Raw genomic sequence first — 18319 nt, 5'->3', positions numbered from 1 at the left:
AGTAAGTGGCAAAATTATTAAAATAATGCTTGATCATGTAATTTGACTAGTTAGTAAACTAGTCCATTGCCTACTCACCTTAATTCTTAAATAATAGGGCATATGCATCAAAATTACTTAATAAAATTGCCAAAAAATGTTTGTCCTTTCCACAAGTGAGTGTGTGATGTCTGTCTTCTTTACTCCATCATCCTGAGAGCCGGTGTCAGGATGCAGTGCTGGCGTGTAGAATGAAGAAAGTAGCTGCTTCTGAAACCTCATTTTATAAACTGTAAATGAGATTATAAAACTTTCCTAGAGAGATGCTTCCCACCCACACTTCAGTCTTCTGCTTTGAGCAACAGCTTAGCTCATGGGTGCTTAGTCATGAGGAGCCCTGCTCTTGCTCTGAGGGCCGCAGTGTGCCCGGGGGTGCTCGCTGGAGGCTGATTCTGTTTGGAGCAGAGCTGTGTGACAGAGCTGCTGGGCCAGGTTTTCAGCTGGTGCAAATCAGCAGCCCTCTATCAACTACAGCAGGTTTTTAGAGCATCTGAGAATCTGGATTATCAGGCTTAAGGCTGAATTTGAATCATTCCAAATTCTAAGCAGACCCTGGGATTCTGTTTAATTCTCTCAGTATAATTTCATCTTGAATCTGATTCAGCTTCCTCAGTGGCCTTCCTAACCCAGTGCTCTTTGTTAATTTCCTGTGTGATGATTTCCAGGAGTCTGTAAGCTGCACCCTTCAGATGGGGTGCTTACAGAGTTTCTGCATTCAGTAGAACTTTTTTTTTAAATTTGGATACTTTGTTGTTTGTGAATTCAGGAGGTGTCTGGGACTCAAACTAGAGCACTCAAATGTTCTGTAAGCCCTCTGCCAAAGTGTGCAGTGTGCAGCATTCCCCCTGGTAGGTGATTTTTGATTTACCAGCCATGGACTTCAAAACTCCCGCTGCCAGCCAGACTCTGTTGCAGTAAGGAGGTGTTTGTGTGATGTGTAACATTTCAGCTAGAGAGTCAGGGCCATGATCTAGCTGAAGGTGAGTGGAGTCCAGTAGCAAGGCTGTTTTTCTCATCAGCTGTTAACCTGCAGTTTAGTTCTGGTGAAGTTCTTTTCATGCCACTTTTTGTCAGTGTTTTGATGTTTGGCATGGAGAACTGCCTATTACCATATGTTTCCTCACTGCGTAGTAAACCTATTTTTTTTTTCTCAATTACTGCCTCTAGGCTTTGCCATAATAGAAACAATAACTGTAATAAATTTCACGTGCTCATTCTGAGTCTAAATTTGACCCTGTGTACTGCCTCCAATTGTTGTTAACTGTAGCTATTCTAGGAGTCTGTGCCTCTCTGATTTTCCTTTTGATTAGAAACTGTATTTTCAACATGTCAGGAATATACAGAGCTGTTACATGTAGTTACCTCTGCACATAACTAGATTGCAGTTTCTTCTGCACGTGTTCAGATATAATAGAATAATTAAAATGCTCAGAACAGTGCGTGCTTCAGCTCAAATGTTGGTGAAAAAACCATCTTCACTGCTAATTTGCAATATCCCTTCCTTTTACAGACCTTGATGAATGCTCAGAAAACTTGAACCTCTGTGAAAATGGGCAGTGCCTCAACGCCCCTGGAGGGTATCGCTGTGAATGCGATATGGGATTTTTGCCAAGTGTAGATGGGAAAGCATGTGAAGGTAATTCTCTGTAAGCTTTAAACAACTTTCAACAAATTCTGCCTTAATAGTATTTTATGTTCCAATTTTTTACAATTGTTTGCTGTTGTGGTTGTATTGAGAACTGCATGAAAATTTTCAATAGTAGTTGCTTTTCTGCAGTTTATTTGTTATGGACCTCTAGATGTTCATCTACCTGCTGTATATAGAGAGAACAGCTTTTCAAAGCCTATCTTACGATACATTATTTTGGGGTCTGATTAGTGATCCAAATGGCACTGATAGCTGCCATTTCTTCTTGATCATTTATGTCCAGTTCTTCATTTTATTCAAAACAAACAGAAGAGGTTGTTACTTTGCATTGGTGTGTATGAAGCTTAAAAACAGTGATTTGGTAGCCGATACAATGAACATGCTTTGAGGGCTTCTGTGAGGTGCAGAATCAGAGTGTGAAGCCTTGCAGGAAGTTTGTATGACCACAAAAAAAAAATCCTGTATGAATATTTGTTCAGTTTCGAAAGTGAGCTGTCAGTTAACAGTTTACAACTCGTTCATAAGAGCTTTGCATCTGCAAAGATTCAAAACAATCAAATAATAAACATTACCAACATGATTAAGGTCATAGATTTGATTTGAACATTTGAAATCCTTATTTGGATAGGATCACTACTGATCAGTTAAGTCAGTCAAGAAGATGCAGCCTTATCATCTGACATAATAACCCATACCAGCTGGTGTTTGATGGAGTTCATAAGTGCATCACTATAAGTAAGATTTTTCACCTTGAAACGTGTTCTGTGTATTTTTTAGTAACCTAGCAAATGAAATAATTTGAGAGTGAATTTTTCTTTCAACTGAACCAATATTAGGTTTTGTAATGTTTCATGAAACAATTTACTTTCAAACCTTTTAGCTCAGTTTAAATAGCTTTTAGAGAGGCTAGCTCCTATTGCTAAAACAGACTTGCCTTCATGTCTCAGATGTGTACACTAAGTGCAGTATTTTAAGGTCCTTTGTAAACACACACTTTTTTACTGTATCAGATCAGCTGTTCTTGCTGCAGTGCATGTGGCATTCAGTAAACACTGAATCAGACTCAGTGATTTGGAGGAAAGGCACAAAAGTGCCTGCTTGCCAAACTTTAGATCTGTCAAATGGAGAAACCTGAAGATGAAGTTCACCTTTAGGCACAGGCTTTTCCCTTGCTGGTGTCCAGCTTTCTGCAGATGACTGCTGATTTATAATAAACTTCATTTTATTAAGGCACGTCTTCTGCTACGTTTAATATTGCTAATTGTCAGATTAGCCCACTAATAAGGTAGGATGGTTTCTGGCATAGCTTCCAGAGATATTAGAAGGAGCCTTTTTCCCAAAGAATCATTATGGATTAGGTTCCTTAAGCTCCAACATAAATCTTCCATGTTACTTTTTCTTGTCTTACACGGTGTGCAGCAGCTGTTGTCTTCCAGATCCATGCTGCTGAAAATTTTTGCAATTCTCTGTCTATGTGTAAAGAAGATCAGGAAACCTCATATTTTTCCCCTCCTGTTCCTTAATCAGATATTGATGAGTGCTCACTTCCTAACATCTGTGTCTATGGTACTTGTCATAACCTCCCTGGACTCTTCCGATGCGAGTGTGAAGTGGGCTACGAGTTGGACAGAAGTGGTGGTAACTGCACAGGTAAAACTTGGAACAGCATGCTTTTTCATCTTCTGTTAGTGCCACAGTCAGCTCCTTTTCTTTTAAGAAGCTGTACAAATCAAACTGGATATAGGAAAATGCAGACTTCCCTACTGTATAACACAGAATTCTCCATACCTTTTTAATCCTTCTCTTTAACATTCTTTGTCAACCTCTGATATCCCCTTAAGAAGGGGAAAAACAGATCAGAGAGAACCCCTCTGGCAGAGATGTGCTGTGCCTTGTACAGTACTGGATGGTAAGCTATGGCCTTGTCTTGTATTTTTCCCTTAAGTAATTTTTTAGTACTTCATGTGAATCTTGTTCATAGACTGATTTTTTTTCAGGAAAAATGCTTTTTTTTTCTTTTTCCTATGAAATTATGAGTTCATCTCAGACCACTGTTCTTCTGAAACACCTGTTTATTTTTTAGAGCTTTCTGGAGATCAGTATGTCATAACTAATGGATTTGTGATGGTCAGCATATGGTACGTGATATATCAATGGTTTTTAGTGTCCTCGAGTATTTGTTTACCATGTGCTGTTTTTTTCTTGCAGATGTTAATGAATGTGCAGACCCTACAACCTGCATCAGTGGCACGTGTATCAACACTGCTGGTAGCTACACCTGTGAGTGCCCTCCTGATTTCGAGCTGAATCCCACCCGAGTTGGATGCGTTGGTAAGGGACCACTCCTTGTGTCATTTACAAGTGAAGTTCCCCAGAGGGACTTCAAGCCTCACTGCTTAGGAATAAAGTCCCAGATCATGGGAAAGGCCTTGATCAGGCTCTTCAATGCCCACCCCACTGCCCCTGGCTTGGAAGCTGTGCTAGGGCAGCAAGAGCATGTCCAGAGCTGATGCAGCATGCCAGCAGTGCCCCGCTGCCAGAACCAACCCCTTGGGGCTTGTTAGAGCTGTCCACAATTTACAGCAGGCAGGAGACAATTTTAAAATTCAACAAACTTAAGCCCACATCCAGCTGGCCCCAAGATGGCAGGCAAATGAAGTTGTGGCATGAAGCCACCCATGCTCTTGGAGCACTGAGTGCACTTGGCTAGGTGCAGCTTCATGACCAATGGAAATGCTCTTGTATTAGGCTCCAACTGCTTAGTAATCCTAATATTTCTTTTGGTTTTGTTTGTTTAAGAGGGTGTAGGGATGCTTCTCAAATTTAAATATGTTTGAAATGCCTAACATTTAGTAGATGCTTTCCTACTTGTAAACCTCGAGTGGAGGAGAAAGCAGTGGATATCTGGACATGGAAGGATGTACAAATGTGGGGGAAAATGTGAGTGAAAATGAGAAAAAGCTTGACTGAACTGCCCTTGGTCATGATGAATAAATTTCCTACTTTGTGAAAGGTCAAAAAAACCCAAGGAATGGGGCACCAACAACCTACCTAAGTGGGAAATGCTGGGCCCCCCTGGGCAGCGCAACTCACTTGCTTTGGTGTCCTGCAAGAACTGGGAGCCATCTGTAGGTATCCCTCACCCTGAGAGGATGTGCTGTGTTTTGCTCTCTCCTAAGATGTGTTTGTCATTATGTGCACTGTGAATAGATACACGATCTGGCAACTGTTACCTGGACATCAAAACGCGGGGAGATAACGGTGGCACCTTCTGCAGCAATGAGATTGGAGTGGGTGTTTCCAAGGCCTCCTGTTGCTGCTCCCTGGGCAAAGCCTGGGGAGTTCCCTGTGAGCACTGCCCACTGGTGAACACAAGTAAGTCTGCTCTTCCTGGCTTCAACACACCAATGTGTTTGTTGGGTTTTTGCCTAATTTAGCCAGGTAGCTCAAATACTGGTGTGCATTTATTGTGGACATGCAGAGGACAGGCTTCCACTGGTCTTAACCAAAAACTTTATTGGTCTTTGAGAAAGATTATTTAGTCAGAATATTATTAGCACTTCTGAGCAAGTTTGCTATTACACCAAAAACTACATTATGAAATGGAATAGCAGATGGTGTAACAGAGTAAACCTAATGTCTCCAGCTGGTTAGTTTGTAACTTTACATTTAAATTATCTGTAATAATCTGATCCATTTTCAAAAACAATTGTTCTGAAAATGTTTCTACTATCATGTGCTCATAAATTTGTTTTGTCTTCAGCTGAGTATAAGGTTCTTTGCCCTGGAGGGGAAGGATTCCGACCAAACCCTATTACAGTTATATTGGAAGGTAATGTTTGCAATTTCCTATATTTACATGTCTGAAATTGTGAAACTCTATAGTGAATTTTGGGTTGTTTTTTTTCATGGAAAACATTAATGAAATGTTTATGGGTTTGTTTGGACAGATATTGATGAATGTCAAGAACTGCCTGGACTTTGCCAAGGAGGAAAATGCATTAATACATTTGGTAGCTTCCAGTGTCAGTGTCCATCAGGGTACTACTTGAATGAAGAGACTCGAGTGTGTGATGGTATGGAGCTTTCACTTAACTAGTCTTCTGCTTTATTCTTTGAAAATAGTGACAGATCACTGTGCAGAGAATTAATCTTCCTTGAAAAGGAGCATAACCAGACTAAGCAGTGTAAAGCTTTAGGGTGGGAAAATTGAGCAGGTTGAAGTCTTGCATTGAGAGTGTGACAATTCCTTTTTGACTATGTTGAAATATATGCAAATTTTGTTTAAAATGATATTTTGATCAAAACCAGAAAACCGTACAATTTTTTCTATAAGTAAAGCAAATTTGCTAACTGGCTATAAAAAAATAGCTGTTTGTTAATGGGCAATGATTAAGCAGTCAGATAAAAGAACAAACTTTCCCCATGAATCTGGTGGGCTGATGTGTCCATGTATTTTTCCACTGCTTTTTTTACTCCTGCTGATCTAGTGGCCAACTGAAAATATTGGTTGTGCTGCAAAACATTTTCCTTTCCATAGCACAGTCAGTAGTACGTGTCACATGACGTGCCCCTCTCAGGGTGTACTGGATATAAAACCTTAAGTAACCCATCAAGTTCTAAAATTTCTTCAGGCTGTCTTCAGTCTTCCAGATTGTTAATAATGTTAATGTAGTGCCTATGATGTGCAAAACGCTGCAGAAATACAAAACATTCAGGCCCTAAATTAAGGCTGAACCAAAGTGCTTCATCCATGTTGCGCTTACGTAGCTCACCAGAGGCTGAGTGGTGTGTCAAAGATACTCTAAAATTGTAAGGCTGGGGAAATATTTTCTAACTTTTGGGAACTGAGGTGTTTTGGGGATGGTGTGTTTGGTTTTGGTTAGATTTTTTCAAACAAAACTTACTCTCTTGATCAAGTAAATATGACATCTTGTGTTGGGAAAGTTGCTCACTTTCCCCAGTCAGGCAATGCTCAGTGGGAACTCCACAGGGGACCTCTTTGGTTCTTTTCCAGATACAAGAATCCAGAATGGAGGAGATCCTCAAATACTATTTTTGTGCAACAGGTGCAAAAGCCAAGTTGCTGTTTCTGAGCTACACAGATGTATCAGAGTTCCACCTTTGCATCACAGCCAGGCTTTCCATGGCCGCCTGTGCTGCCGCTTCCTTCTCTGTGGCTTTGCTCCACCATGACCTTCCTCAGAGCCCCTTCAGCTCTTCTCCACCAGTACCTTCCTACCTCAGGCGTTACTGAAACATTTTTGTTCTCAGAAGCACAATAAGAAAGCTTCTGTGGCCACTCACTCACTGCCTGTTTGTTCTCTCCTAGATGTGAATGAGTGTGAGACACCTGGCATTTGTGGGCCAGGCACATGTTACAATACTGTTGGGAACTACACCTGCATCTGTCCTCCTGATTACATGCAAGTCAATGGAGGAAACAACTGCATGGGTATGTGCTGGGGTTTCTTTAAAGCTTTATCTCTGTGCTTTGGGCCAGGGAGATCATCTTCCCTAAGAGTTGCCTACTGCATTGGCCTGAGGTTTTCTTCATTTTCACAGATATGAGAAGAAGTCTGTGTTACAGAAATTACTATGCTGACAATCAAACCTGTGATGGTGAGCTGCTCTTCAATATGACCAAGAAAATGTGCTGCTGTTCCTACAACATTGGGCGTGCATGGAATAAGCCTTGTGAACAGTGTCCTATCCCGAGCACAGGTACATTTTTGCATTGCAAAGCTGTCTGAAGGCCTTGGTAACATCGTAATTACTATTAGTGAGTGTAACACCATTAGAGATGTCTTTTTCTGCTCTTGTTTGTCTAAAATGAAGGGAATAGTTGTTTCTTTGTCCTGGTGATGATCAGCCCTAGTCACAATGAGGGCATGTGTTGAGTGGTTTGTGTCCATGCTGCTGGGTTGTGCCTCCCCTGTGCCAGTTTCACTGTCTCAGAGACTTCATGGTCTATATTGATTAATCCATCTCTTTGCAAGTGCTTGTTGATCCAGTGTTGAGGTGCTGACCAAGATTTTATTGGTACTGCTCCAACAAATACGGAGTCTGGTCTGCTCTGCCTCGATTGCTGTTTGCCATGAAGGGCCTTTGTGGCAGCCATGGGCTTACAGAGATACCTTGGAGTGCTCTGAGAACGATCTGTGTTGAGCAGCTGAATGTAAAATGTAGGAGTTTCTCTGCTAGCTGTGTGGGCATACATGACTCTTCCGCAGTGGATAAGACTGCAGGACATCCCACTCTGGTTTGAGGTGGTCTGCTTCAAGAGCAGCTTCCTAGACACTTGATTAATTTCCAACTTGTAGTTCAGGTTTTTAGAGACAGATCTGAAGTTGTGTGCAAACACTGTAGTGCACAGGGATAGATATAAGCAGAGCAAAATAAGCATGTGAGCCCAACTGGATGAGAACCCAAGTGAGCTCACATGCTGAGTTTGGGAAAGGGGCTGCCTACCTCTGCGTGCCCTGCAGGTGCTCAAAGAGTAGAAGAAGAATTTTCTCAGCCAGAGGATATGATGAATTTTAGACTGTTGATCAATTCCAAATGCTTTAATCACTGCTTTCTTTTCCTGTTGCAGATGAATTCTCCACACTGTGCGGAAGTCAAAGGCCTGGCTTCTTCATTGACATTTATACAGGATTACCAGTTGGTGAGCTCTAATTTATGTTTTGAACTAAATTCCATGCTACCTCTGCCCAGGGAAGAGGGGAGGTTTGTTTTCCCAGTTTTTGCTTTCATGGGAGGAATAACAATTAAACAGTGTAATGGAGTTCAACCCTCTGTTTAAGTCCAACTTAAGTGCAAACTTTCTGCCTGGCTGCTCCTAGCTGGCAGCAGTGATAGTTGCTGCTTGTAATCAAGGCAACGCACTGCTCCAAAGAAACTGTAATCTGTCCTACGTGAGCAGGGCACAGATACTGAGAATGAGAGGCCTGGGAGTAAGGCCAACCAGCATTTGGTCTGAGAGGAACTGGGAGTCCTTCCTTCAAACTAAACCAAGATTTAGTCTGACATTTCACATCAGTGCCCCTGGGTATTGGTTTGACACAAAAATCCTTTTTTCTGCTCAGCTGGAATATTTCTCACATATGTTATTGTGTGTTACATTTGAATCGTGAGTAACAAATTGCAAAACAAAAAGAGGGAGAGAATGAGGAATTCTAGGACAAGGAATTGAGTAAATCCCTAAAGGGACTCCCTTTTGTTTTTATTCACACTAAAATGCAAATGAAAAGCAGATAATGTACCCTGTAACAAACAGAGATGGCATATAGGCAGTAATCAGATGCGTTAGCATGAAGCTGTTGCTGTGATGCAGTGTTTAGCTAGTTAGATGGAAATATTCCAGTAAAGTGGGGAATGTAATTTTTAAAGAGTTTCCAGAAATGTACAATATTTATTATTTACAAGGTCATTTCTTGGAAGCAAAGTTTCCCCTTCTGGCTATTAGCATTAGTCCAAATTATTACCGAGCTGATTGGGCCCCTCATCAGCATCAGCAGGGAGCCCTTGGGTCTTGCTGACACGCACAGGTAAAAGCTGCAGTGCGGTGTTTGCGTGTGTGCAGGGGTGTTGCAGGCTGCTCTGTCTGTGCTGCCACAGCAGGGAGCTGTGCAGTTCAGGAGCCAGTGGAAACAGCAGGGCTGTCCCACAGAGCCCACCAGTACATCCCAGTGCATGCAGGCCTGTGCTGAGACTGAGGCACACACAGCTTCTCACAGCTGTGCAAATCACAGCTCTCCCTGCTGCTTTGGGATCGAGGCTGTAGCACTCAGGCTGCTGCTTTGCACAGGGGTTACTCATGTCCCTTACACCTGCAGGCACAGGATCAAAGGAGAGCCCTTTCTGCAGGGGCAGTGCTCTGTGTACCTCTAATATTTGCTTACAGTCCAATGATGTTACTCTCTGTTTGGGTTAAAGTTCTGTATAGTTGCTCCAGGTGTTTGTTTCAGAAACAGAAATAGTTCTATTTTTACTCATCCTGTGTGTCAGAGGACTCAAAATTACAGAATCTAATGTAGAAAATTAAGGGTTGGATCCAGCAGCAAAAAAACCCCCAAAAAACGAACAAAGCCACAACATTATCTGATGGAAACTCCTGTTAACTGATCATTTCCCACCATATTCTGTGTCTGGGTACCTCAGTGCATATGGCAATGTTTACTAAAGGCAGAGGCTTTGGAGGAGTCTCTGAACTCTCTCATGTCAGAATATTAAGATGTGTAAGGACCCAATAGGCAAGACATATAATTGTAATAGCAGCTGGGGTTTTTTCTGCCAAAATCAGTTACTTAACTGGGGTGTATATAAAGCACTGGCAAGCCCTGGCTGCCTGGCTTAATCAATCTAATTAATAGCATGTTGGCAGCACTTCAGATGTTACCTGTCATTGGCACTTTGAAACTGTTACATAAAACCTTGAAAGTCTTTCCAGATTAACAAGGGTAAAACAGTGCAAAACTAATTCTGGTAAGTGTTTGCATTCAGTCATGCTCTCCTGTATTAAACCAAAGACAGTTCCGTTCTCTCTCTGGCTCTTTCCAGTGACTCCACTGTAGCTCTTGGGAAGGTGATGAGATTCATCAGGGCTGTGGGTGGGAGACATGAGGAAAGATGTGATGCCCTGTGCGTTTGTCTGTAGCAGGATATACCTGTAGTACAGTGAAGAGTCAGAACCTGAGAAAGCGGGAAATGCCTACGTTTGCACGGTTTGGAATGACTCACTCACTGTTCAGTTGGGAACATTCTGATGCTTGCGTTGTATGTTTGATAATTATCTTAAAGGGTAAATGCATAAGGACATACTCTGCAGCAGAAGATTCCATGAAGTGCTCAATATAAGTATTAAAAAAAAAAATTATTCTTGCAGATATTGATGAATGCAGAGAGATTCCTGGAGTGTGTGAAAATGGGATCTGTATAAACATGGTTGGCAGCTTCCGATGCGAGTGTCCTGTGGGTTTCTTCTACAATGACAAGCTCCTGATCTGTGAAGGTAGAGTGCTCCTCTCATTCAGAGAAATGGTGTTTCACAAGCTGGCAACTCAGACACTGCCGAGTCAGAGCCCTGCTAGGCATCCTTAATGAGGGGAGAATACTGGTATCAATGTAATATCTGTGTTAATTCAGACATTTTGAATTCTTTTGCATAGAAAACACCACATTTTCTGTCAGACATCTAAGGCCTTGAAGGCACATGAGTCAGCAGTCATGGGAAGAAACATTTTTTTTCACACTTGACACTGAAGCCAAGAAAAAAAACCGTACTCTTGAGTCAGATCATGAGCACTTTTTTTTTAATTCCAAAGTACTTTTTTCTAATGGAACAAATATTTTTGTAAAAAATATAAACAGGTGTGTTTTTTATTTCCAGTTTAAACATTCCCTAACGTTGTATTAGTCACTGTAATGGAGAAACTGAAGATAGCATATGAATTGCTGTCATTCTCTGGTGTGAATTATGACTGCTGACAACACGGATGCTGCAGGCAAGGCATTGAGAGCTTTGAGTAAAAGCATCTTCTGTATGCTGCTTCTAAGTGAAACCCAGTTACATTTTTAGGGAGATAAAGTTCTCCTTTTGCAGCAGCTGAAGTAAGGAAAATTGATCCAAATTTTTTGCCTAAAGCTTTGCAGTGGTGTTTACATTGAAAGCTACTAATACCTGTATGCTAAAAAATGTGGTTTTGACATCTTTCCACTGCCAGCTTACTATAAAAATCAAATTCCTCTCTTGTCTTGACAGATATTGATGAGTGCCAGAACGGACCAGTTTGCCAGCAAAACGCAGAGTGTGTGAACACAGCTGGGAGCTACCGCTGTGACTGCAAACCTGGCTACAGGTTCACGTCCACGGGGCGCTGCACTGGTGAGTGCCTGCGGGGGCTGCACACACGAGGGGGTTTTAAAAGGGCCTGAGAAAACATCTCTCCTCTCCAGAAAGTTGGTATTTCAGGAGATGATCTCAACTTCAAGAACTCTTTTCTTAAAGTCTTTTAGGGCGCATCCCATAAACGTGAAGGCAATTCTAGGCCCATCCCATGGATGTGTAAGTGGGAGTTAAAAACCTAAGTAGGTGTTTGTCTTTCACTTTATCCCACCAAATACAAGCATTTTTCTTTAGCCCTTGTCATGTCTAGGAAGGGAAGACCATTTGATTCACTACCTTTCTGTATTTTCTGATTTTCATTATGATTTTCTTTATGTGTTTTAGCAATTTATTTTCCACTTGTATTTTTACAAATAATTCACTGCTTGCTGCTGGAGTTTCTGCTGATAAGGTAGACTTATCTGCTTGCCTGTATGCAGTAACTAACTTGAAAAGCTTATTGTTGAATTTCCTAACTTTTATACAGATTTAAACAGGCCCCATAACATTATTTTTAAATACTCACTGAGTGGGACTGCAGTTTTTTAATCTATTTACTTTTTCTTATAATATCTTAGTCCAGAAAGGCATTCATGTTATCTTGCTTACTTGAAGAATTGGTGAGATTTTGAAAACTGCAGTGGGTCAAGCTGCTGTAAATATTATATACTATATACATTTCTGAACAACGTAAGAATTACAATGGAAGCTGGTAACATTTTCCTTGGGTTTTTGCTTCTGAGTACTTGAGTTTTAGGAAGTGCACTTTTCCCCGCAGTGCAGTTTTTCATTGTTTCATGTGACCCTTGAGGGAAAAGGGTGTAGGGGAAATCAGAACACTACTATGAGAACTAAAACTTTGCTTTGTTAAGCTATGCAGTGGCACATGTAAATATTCAATATGTTCCTAATGTAATTGTTGTTAAGGGTTCATTGCAGCAGTACAGGAAGAGCAAGGGAAGGTTCTGATATGGGTTACAATTCCAGAGATGAATTGGCACAAACAGTAATACTTCCCTGTATTTTGCTCTTACTTTATATTTGATGAAAATAAAGTTACACAATTAGAGTAAAAATAAAAGTGGTTGATAAAGTATGTGATCCAGCAAAGGAAGGAAATTCCCAACCACTCTGCTGGGAGCAGAGAGTGGTAAGCACCTTGCAGTATTGGATCAGCCGTGCTACTGCGTGGAAAACGATCACAGCTGAGTAGTTTATGTGCTGTTGAATCAAACCTGATTCATCACAGCCACAGTACTAGGAGCACTGCATTTATCTTACCTTCAAGATAGCTCTCTATTGTGGTAAAATAAATAATTTTTCTTATAAACTAGTTTTTGGCATCACTATTCATTTGCCCACAAAGCACCAGAGAGTCGTAGGTTTTCCTTTGTCTCTGCTCTCCTGAGCTGTGAAGATTGGGAGTTCTTAAGGCAGCATTGGCTTTCCTTCTGCCTTCTTCAGACTGTAATTAGCAGCGGTGTCATCAATAACATTGGGAGAGCTTGGTCCTCAGTGCACACCCATCCAGAGTTACTCGTGGCCCCATGTGCTGTGCAGAGATCCTGGGGATGGGGCTGTCAGGATTGTGCATGTGCTGATTGTCCCTGTGCTAAGCACAGTGCAGGAGAGAGGCAGGAAAACCAGATTTAGTACATAAAGTCCTTTGCAATTAGGAACAACTTGACTCTTACTTTTGCAACAACCTGGGGACGGTTTGCTGAGAAACTGCATCTGCTCAGCTTAGATTGCATATAAAAGAAAATCACTGAACACTAGAGCCTAATCAATTTTAATAAAAGCTCATGGCAGCACCTGAGTTCTAATACTTTGGAGCTGCAGTATAGGAAGGAAGGAAGCATATTGAATCAAATCAGCTCTTGGTGCTGGTGAGGTCAACAGAAACACCTCATTTGAGTCATGTTTCTGATTTGTCGTGGAAAAAACTATGCCAGAGAGCAAACATTCTGTTTGTTAACATTTTATTTCATTTACTATTGATAGAATCCTGGGTTCTGCTTGAAAGCATTTGTAACAAGAGTAGCAGGAAGCAGTTGCCTGTTGAACAAGTGTAAGAGATGCCCTGCTATTGTAAGGCAGCAATCACATGCTGGCAGGAGAGCTTGCCCCCTTCTGTGCAGAATTATACAAAATATTCCTGACTCCATATAGCAGTTACCCTTCTTGCTGTTTGAGCTCTGTCCAGTTTATAGAATCACCACATTTCATGGATGCTGCAACACATGTATGTGTACCTGTTTTATCTCTGCATGATGAGTTGATAAATCCACAGTGCCTTTTATCTCCTGGTGAGAAAAGTGTGGTGTTCATCCCCCCCATCTCTCTCCATGAGTTGATCATACAATTTGTGCTACAATCAAATGTGATTAAATGCAAGTAGGTGCTTTCATGAGAAGAATGCAAACTGTAATTCATGTGCCTTTTTCATACCTCTTGCAGTCAATATAGAGCCCTCAGACTCAGACCCTTTCCAATCTCGTGCCATTAATTCTGCTTTTCAAAGCCATGGTGATATGATTTCCCTCCAGCAAGAATTGTGATTGGCTAAATATCATTTTTATGCTAAATTTTGTTCAGGTCCATTCATACTGGAAGAGGTCATTTACATGCAACTAAGCTCCTTTTCTGGGATTTACTTGGTAATGTTTTTGTCATTAATAAATTAAAAATACTATTTTAAGTCCTGCCATGCACTGGGTACTGTCTTGGTTGCTGCTAATGCATCTTTCCAGCCTTGTAGTTTAGAAGCATTAACTTTCACTGCACCTCTTTGCTTTCAGATCGGAATGAATGTCAAGAAATTCCCAATATCTGCAGCCATGGGCAGTGTATCGACACTGTTGGAAGTTTCTACTGCATTTGTCACAACGGATTCAAAACCAACGATGACAGGACAATGTGTATAGGCAAGTATATCAAATTAACCTGAACTTAGGCTTCCAGTAAGGTAGTTACTAAGTCTGTCCTCTCTGTAATAAGGAGTTGCATTACAATAACTGACATTGTGAGCCATTTACCACCAAAGGTGCAAAACTGGCCATTAGAGATGATAAAAAGCTGATACTGAATGAAAACCATCTCATCAGAGTGAACCTTTAAAATTACATAGCCTGTCTAATGAACTGCTAATGCTTTCATTTTTGAGAAAATTATTTCATTCTTCTTAGAATTTTCTGGAGCATCTTGTTGCATTTATTCCTTTAGGCAAGGAATTTAGTAGATTACTATTGCAATGCAGCAGTTGTATACGGCCTACTTGGTAATAGAGGGAATGAAGGGTAGATTTCTTGCCAGAAAAGCACCTTTTTCAGAAACAGTCATCTTCATTAACAAGGGAATTTTGTATTTAACCCATTCACAGCTGTCAGCTGTGTGTTGTATGAACAAATTGAGATTTCAGAATGCTTCCAATTAACGATAGCTTAGACTTACTTTGGGAAGGCTGATACAGGAGCCACAGTAAAGCAAATGATTGTTGGACGCTTGATTATTTTTGTAGATGTTAATATCAAGTGTGTAAACCTACGTAAAATTTTCTTTTTGGGAGATAGGACAATCTTTTTGCCTTCTATTCTGTCTGTTGGCAGTGGATTATTTCTCCTCTGTTCCTCTGTAGATATTAATGAGTGTGAGAGAGACGCCTGTGGCAACGGAACCTGCAGGAACACCATTGGCTCCTTCAACTGCCGCTGCAACCTGGGCTTCATCCTCTCGCACAACAACGACTGCATAGGTGAGGGGTGCTGAGAGCAGGCACGTGTTCCTGAGACTTGCTACTTCTAATAAAAGTACCATAACTACCATCTTCTCTTTTGCATGATCTGTGTGATTAAAGACAAAACCCTGTTTCTTCAGTCTCTTTGATTACGCACTGCTCACTTTCCTAGAGCCACTTGAATGTTGGCACAAGATACAGGAACATTTGGGTTTTACTCCTGCTCTGACAATTGTATAACATAGTCATTTCCCCTCACTTTTGAAATGGGATTGTGTTATCAGTTACTTTGTTGATATGGTGGAAGCAGAAAACTCACCTACCCAGTTTCCATTGTTGCTGATGTTTCTGACATCTTTCAATGTTGTTTTTCTTAGACGTGGACGAGTGTGCAAGTGGAAATGGAATGCTCTGCAGAAATGGTCAGTGTGTGAACACCATCGGGTCCTTCCAGTGTCTCTGCAATGATGGCTATGAGGTGGCTCTGGATGGAAGGACTTGTGTTGGTGAGTGCTTTCTTCTAGGGTTGAAAAAAAGTGCAGCAAACCTTGAGCAGATATGCTTAGTGAAGCAGTAGGCTCAGAGAACTGTCACACTGCCATCATCGTACCTAGCAGAAGAAAACAATGACAAGAGGACAGGAAGATGACTCCTCTCCTGCTCATGAGAGGTTCCACCTTCCGTTTGATGGAATCAAAATTAAAGCAGCCTCAGTCAGAGGTTTATTGAGATAACAGCAATTACCTCAAATAAATTGTCTTTCTTTTCTTCTAGATATCAATGAGTGTGCACTGGAGCCTGGAAAATGCTCACCAGGCACATGTCAGAACTTGGATGGCTCGTTCAGATGCATCTGTCCTCCTGGATACATCCTGCAGAATGACAAATGTGAAGGTATGTACAGAACAATCCTTCTCTGTCTCTTTCTTAGCTGCTCACAATTGTTACCTATTTCCCTTGCATTGAAATGTGAGAAATGTTTAGTCTTTTGTGGCAGCCTACAGTTCTGAACTGTAGCCACTAGTAAGTCTCTCACTTCCTAGAAAAGGTCTCACCAACATTTGTTTGAACCAGAACTACTTGCTCTGAACCCTAGAAAAATATAATCCCAGGCTATTTCCCTGATGGTACATTGGTGAAGTTTGCCCACTGCCTGAGGATTTGAAAACTAACTCTGGATTTTGCACTTGGATTACTGCTTCCTCCTTCTGGTTTTCTTTGTTGGGCTTTTTTGTTTGTCAAATATGATAGATAGCAGTGATGATGTAAAATTGCACTTTATGTAGTATAGCTGCCAGTGTAAACATTATTATTTCTCATCTCTTTAATGACTTTTCTTACAGACATTGATGAGTGTGTGGAACAGCCAGAAATTTGTGCCCTGGGGACATGCAGCAACACTCCAGGCAGTTTCAAGTGTCTGTGTCCAGAAGGCTTTGTATTGTCTTCCACAGGAAGGCGATGCCAAGGTAAGTTCATTCCTATTTTCTGGCATTTCAAAATTTGTTTGCTGTTTCATAAAAGTCTTAGTAGCGAGCTGTTTCTAATACAGCAAGAAGACTCTGGACTCAAACAGTGTTTTTCATAGGGAAAACATGATAATTCTGTAGCTGGGGCCAGGTTCTGTCTTGCCCTAACATCTGTTTGTCATTAAACAGAACATTGCAATAAAAGGGGCGAAGATAATGTTAAATGCACAGGTTACACAAAGAAATTATGTTGTCCTGAAATCCTTTCTTGCCCCCCTGGAAGAAATATTGGGGCTACCTGGACTCTTTGTAGACAGCAACATGACATAGAGATGGAGCACGAACATGGGCAGGAGACTAAAGGCAGCATTTCCAGTTTTAAGGCTGTCCTTAGCACTTACAATACTCACCATAACACTTGTTATGTGCTGATCCTCTCTGCAAACGTGTGGGTGGAAAAAAAGATTGTTGGCAAAAATTTGCAAGCAGTGTTGTGAGGACAAATAGCACCCATCTGCTTAGGGAAGTCTGAAGTGTCTTTTGGCTTCCAGATTACTGCATACACAGTTCAGAGCTGAGACATGGGCACTAACACACAGATCAGATGCTAAAAGCTGAACATCTAGTAATAAAAAGCCACAGGTTAGTTTATTTTGTGTATAATGAACAAGCACAACAAATTAGGGAGTGAGTTACTTTAAAGGCTTTGGAAGTGATTAAATAGATACAGCATTAAATGTCCTATACACTGTGCACAGTGGGAACCACTGATGAGTAAGATCTTTATAAGGACCTCTACAGTTTTGCTTGGCATAGAACAGTGAAGCTTGTTGACACCATAGCAAGTTCTTCACTTCACAGTAGGCTAAATGAAATTGTGGTTTTGGTAAAAATGAATCCAACCTGCAGTAAACATTAATCCAAATCTCCAAACCACCATGCAGTTTGGCACAGTTACTTCACTCAATATCAAGAAAGCATGTTTTAGCTGTGTTTATGTAGCTTGTATAAATGAAGTTTCTTCAATCTCAGGGTGTTCTTTTCTTCAGGTAAGAAGAAGAAAAATCACAAAAACCCACCAAGAAAAAAATAATGAAAAAGAATGCAGCCTAATCTTCTGCTTTTTAAACACAGGCCACTGTTCCACACAATGTCAGAGGAAAATGCACACTTGTGTATGAATTTCAAAAAGGGCTTCTCTCCATGCCTTAAAGAGGACTGTTCTTTTTTCAAGTATCTCAGGCCAAACAAAGTTTTGTTTAAAACTTCCCGTTACCTAGGACTTTGTTAAAATCTGGACATTGCCCAGCATTGATGCTGCAGCTGGCAAACTGGATGAGCAGCTGCTTCCATAACTGCCCTGCTGCTGTCCCCCTGCCAGCACAGAGAGCTGTCAGCTCCCAGCCTGCTGGATGCCTGTGGTCTGTGATCTCAGCTCTGTCCAGCATCCTGGTTACCCAGCTTCAGGAAATGAAATGTAGTGCCACAGGGAGAGTTTGCTTTGTTTGTGTGTACCTCTGGAAGAATGAGGAAGGAAAGGG

The 18319-nt window shown here is 41.2% G+C and overlaps 1 protein-coding gene across 3 annotated transcripts in view; it reads left to right on the top strand.

The window, feature by feature from the left end:
* Positions 1 to 18319, top strand: part of FBN1 (fibrillin 1) — a 145147-nt gene that overhangs the window by 109437 nt on the left and 17391 nt on the right. For all 3 annotated transcript variants that reach the window (XM_048317491.1, XM_048317490.1, XM_048317492.1), the window contains 16 exons: positions 1550 to 1675; positions 3215 to 3337; positions 3896 to 4018; positions 4898 to 5062; positions 5451 to 5519; positions 5638 to 5763; positions 7020 to 7142; positions 7253 to 7411; positions 8283 to 8354; positions 10575 to 10700; positions 11451 to 11573; positions 14375 to 14500; positions 15211 to 15327; positions 15687 to 15815; positions 16084 to 16203; positions 16653 to 16778. In XM_048317491.1, coding sequence (XP_048173448.1) covers positions 1550 to 1675; positions 3215 to 3337; positions 3896 to 4018; positions 4898 to 5062; positions 5451 to 5519; positions 5638 to 5763; positions 7020 to 7142; positions 7253 to 7411; positions 8283 to 8354; positions 10575 to 10700; positions 11451 to 11573; positions 14375 to 14500; positions 15211 to 15327; positions 15687 to 15815; positions 16084 to 16203; positions 16653 to 16778 — 1953 coding nt within the window. The remainder of the gene's footprint in view (positions 1 to 1549; positions 1676 to 3214; positions 3338 to 3895; positions 4019 to 4897; positions 5063 to 5450; positions 5520 to 5637; positions 5764 to 7019; positions 7143 to 7252; positions 7412 to 8282; positions 8355 to 10574; positions 10701 to 11450; positions 11574 to 14374; positions 14501 to 15210; positions 15328 to 15686; positions 15816 to 16083; positions 16204 to 16652; positions 16779 to 18319) is intronic.

This window comes from Corvus hawaiiensis, chromosome 13 (assembly GCF_020740725.1).
Source record: "Corvus hawaiiensis isolate bCorHaw1 chromosome 13, bCorHaw1.pri.cur, whole genome shotgun sequence".
Classification (NCBI taxonomy): Eukaryota; Metazoa; Chordata; class Aves; order Passeriformes; family Corvidae; genus Corvus; species Corvus hawaiiensis.
The sequence above is the reverse complement of the archived record's forward strand: the minus strand, read 5'-3'. Positions and strand labels throughout refer to the sequence as shown.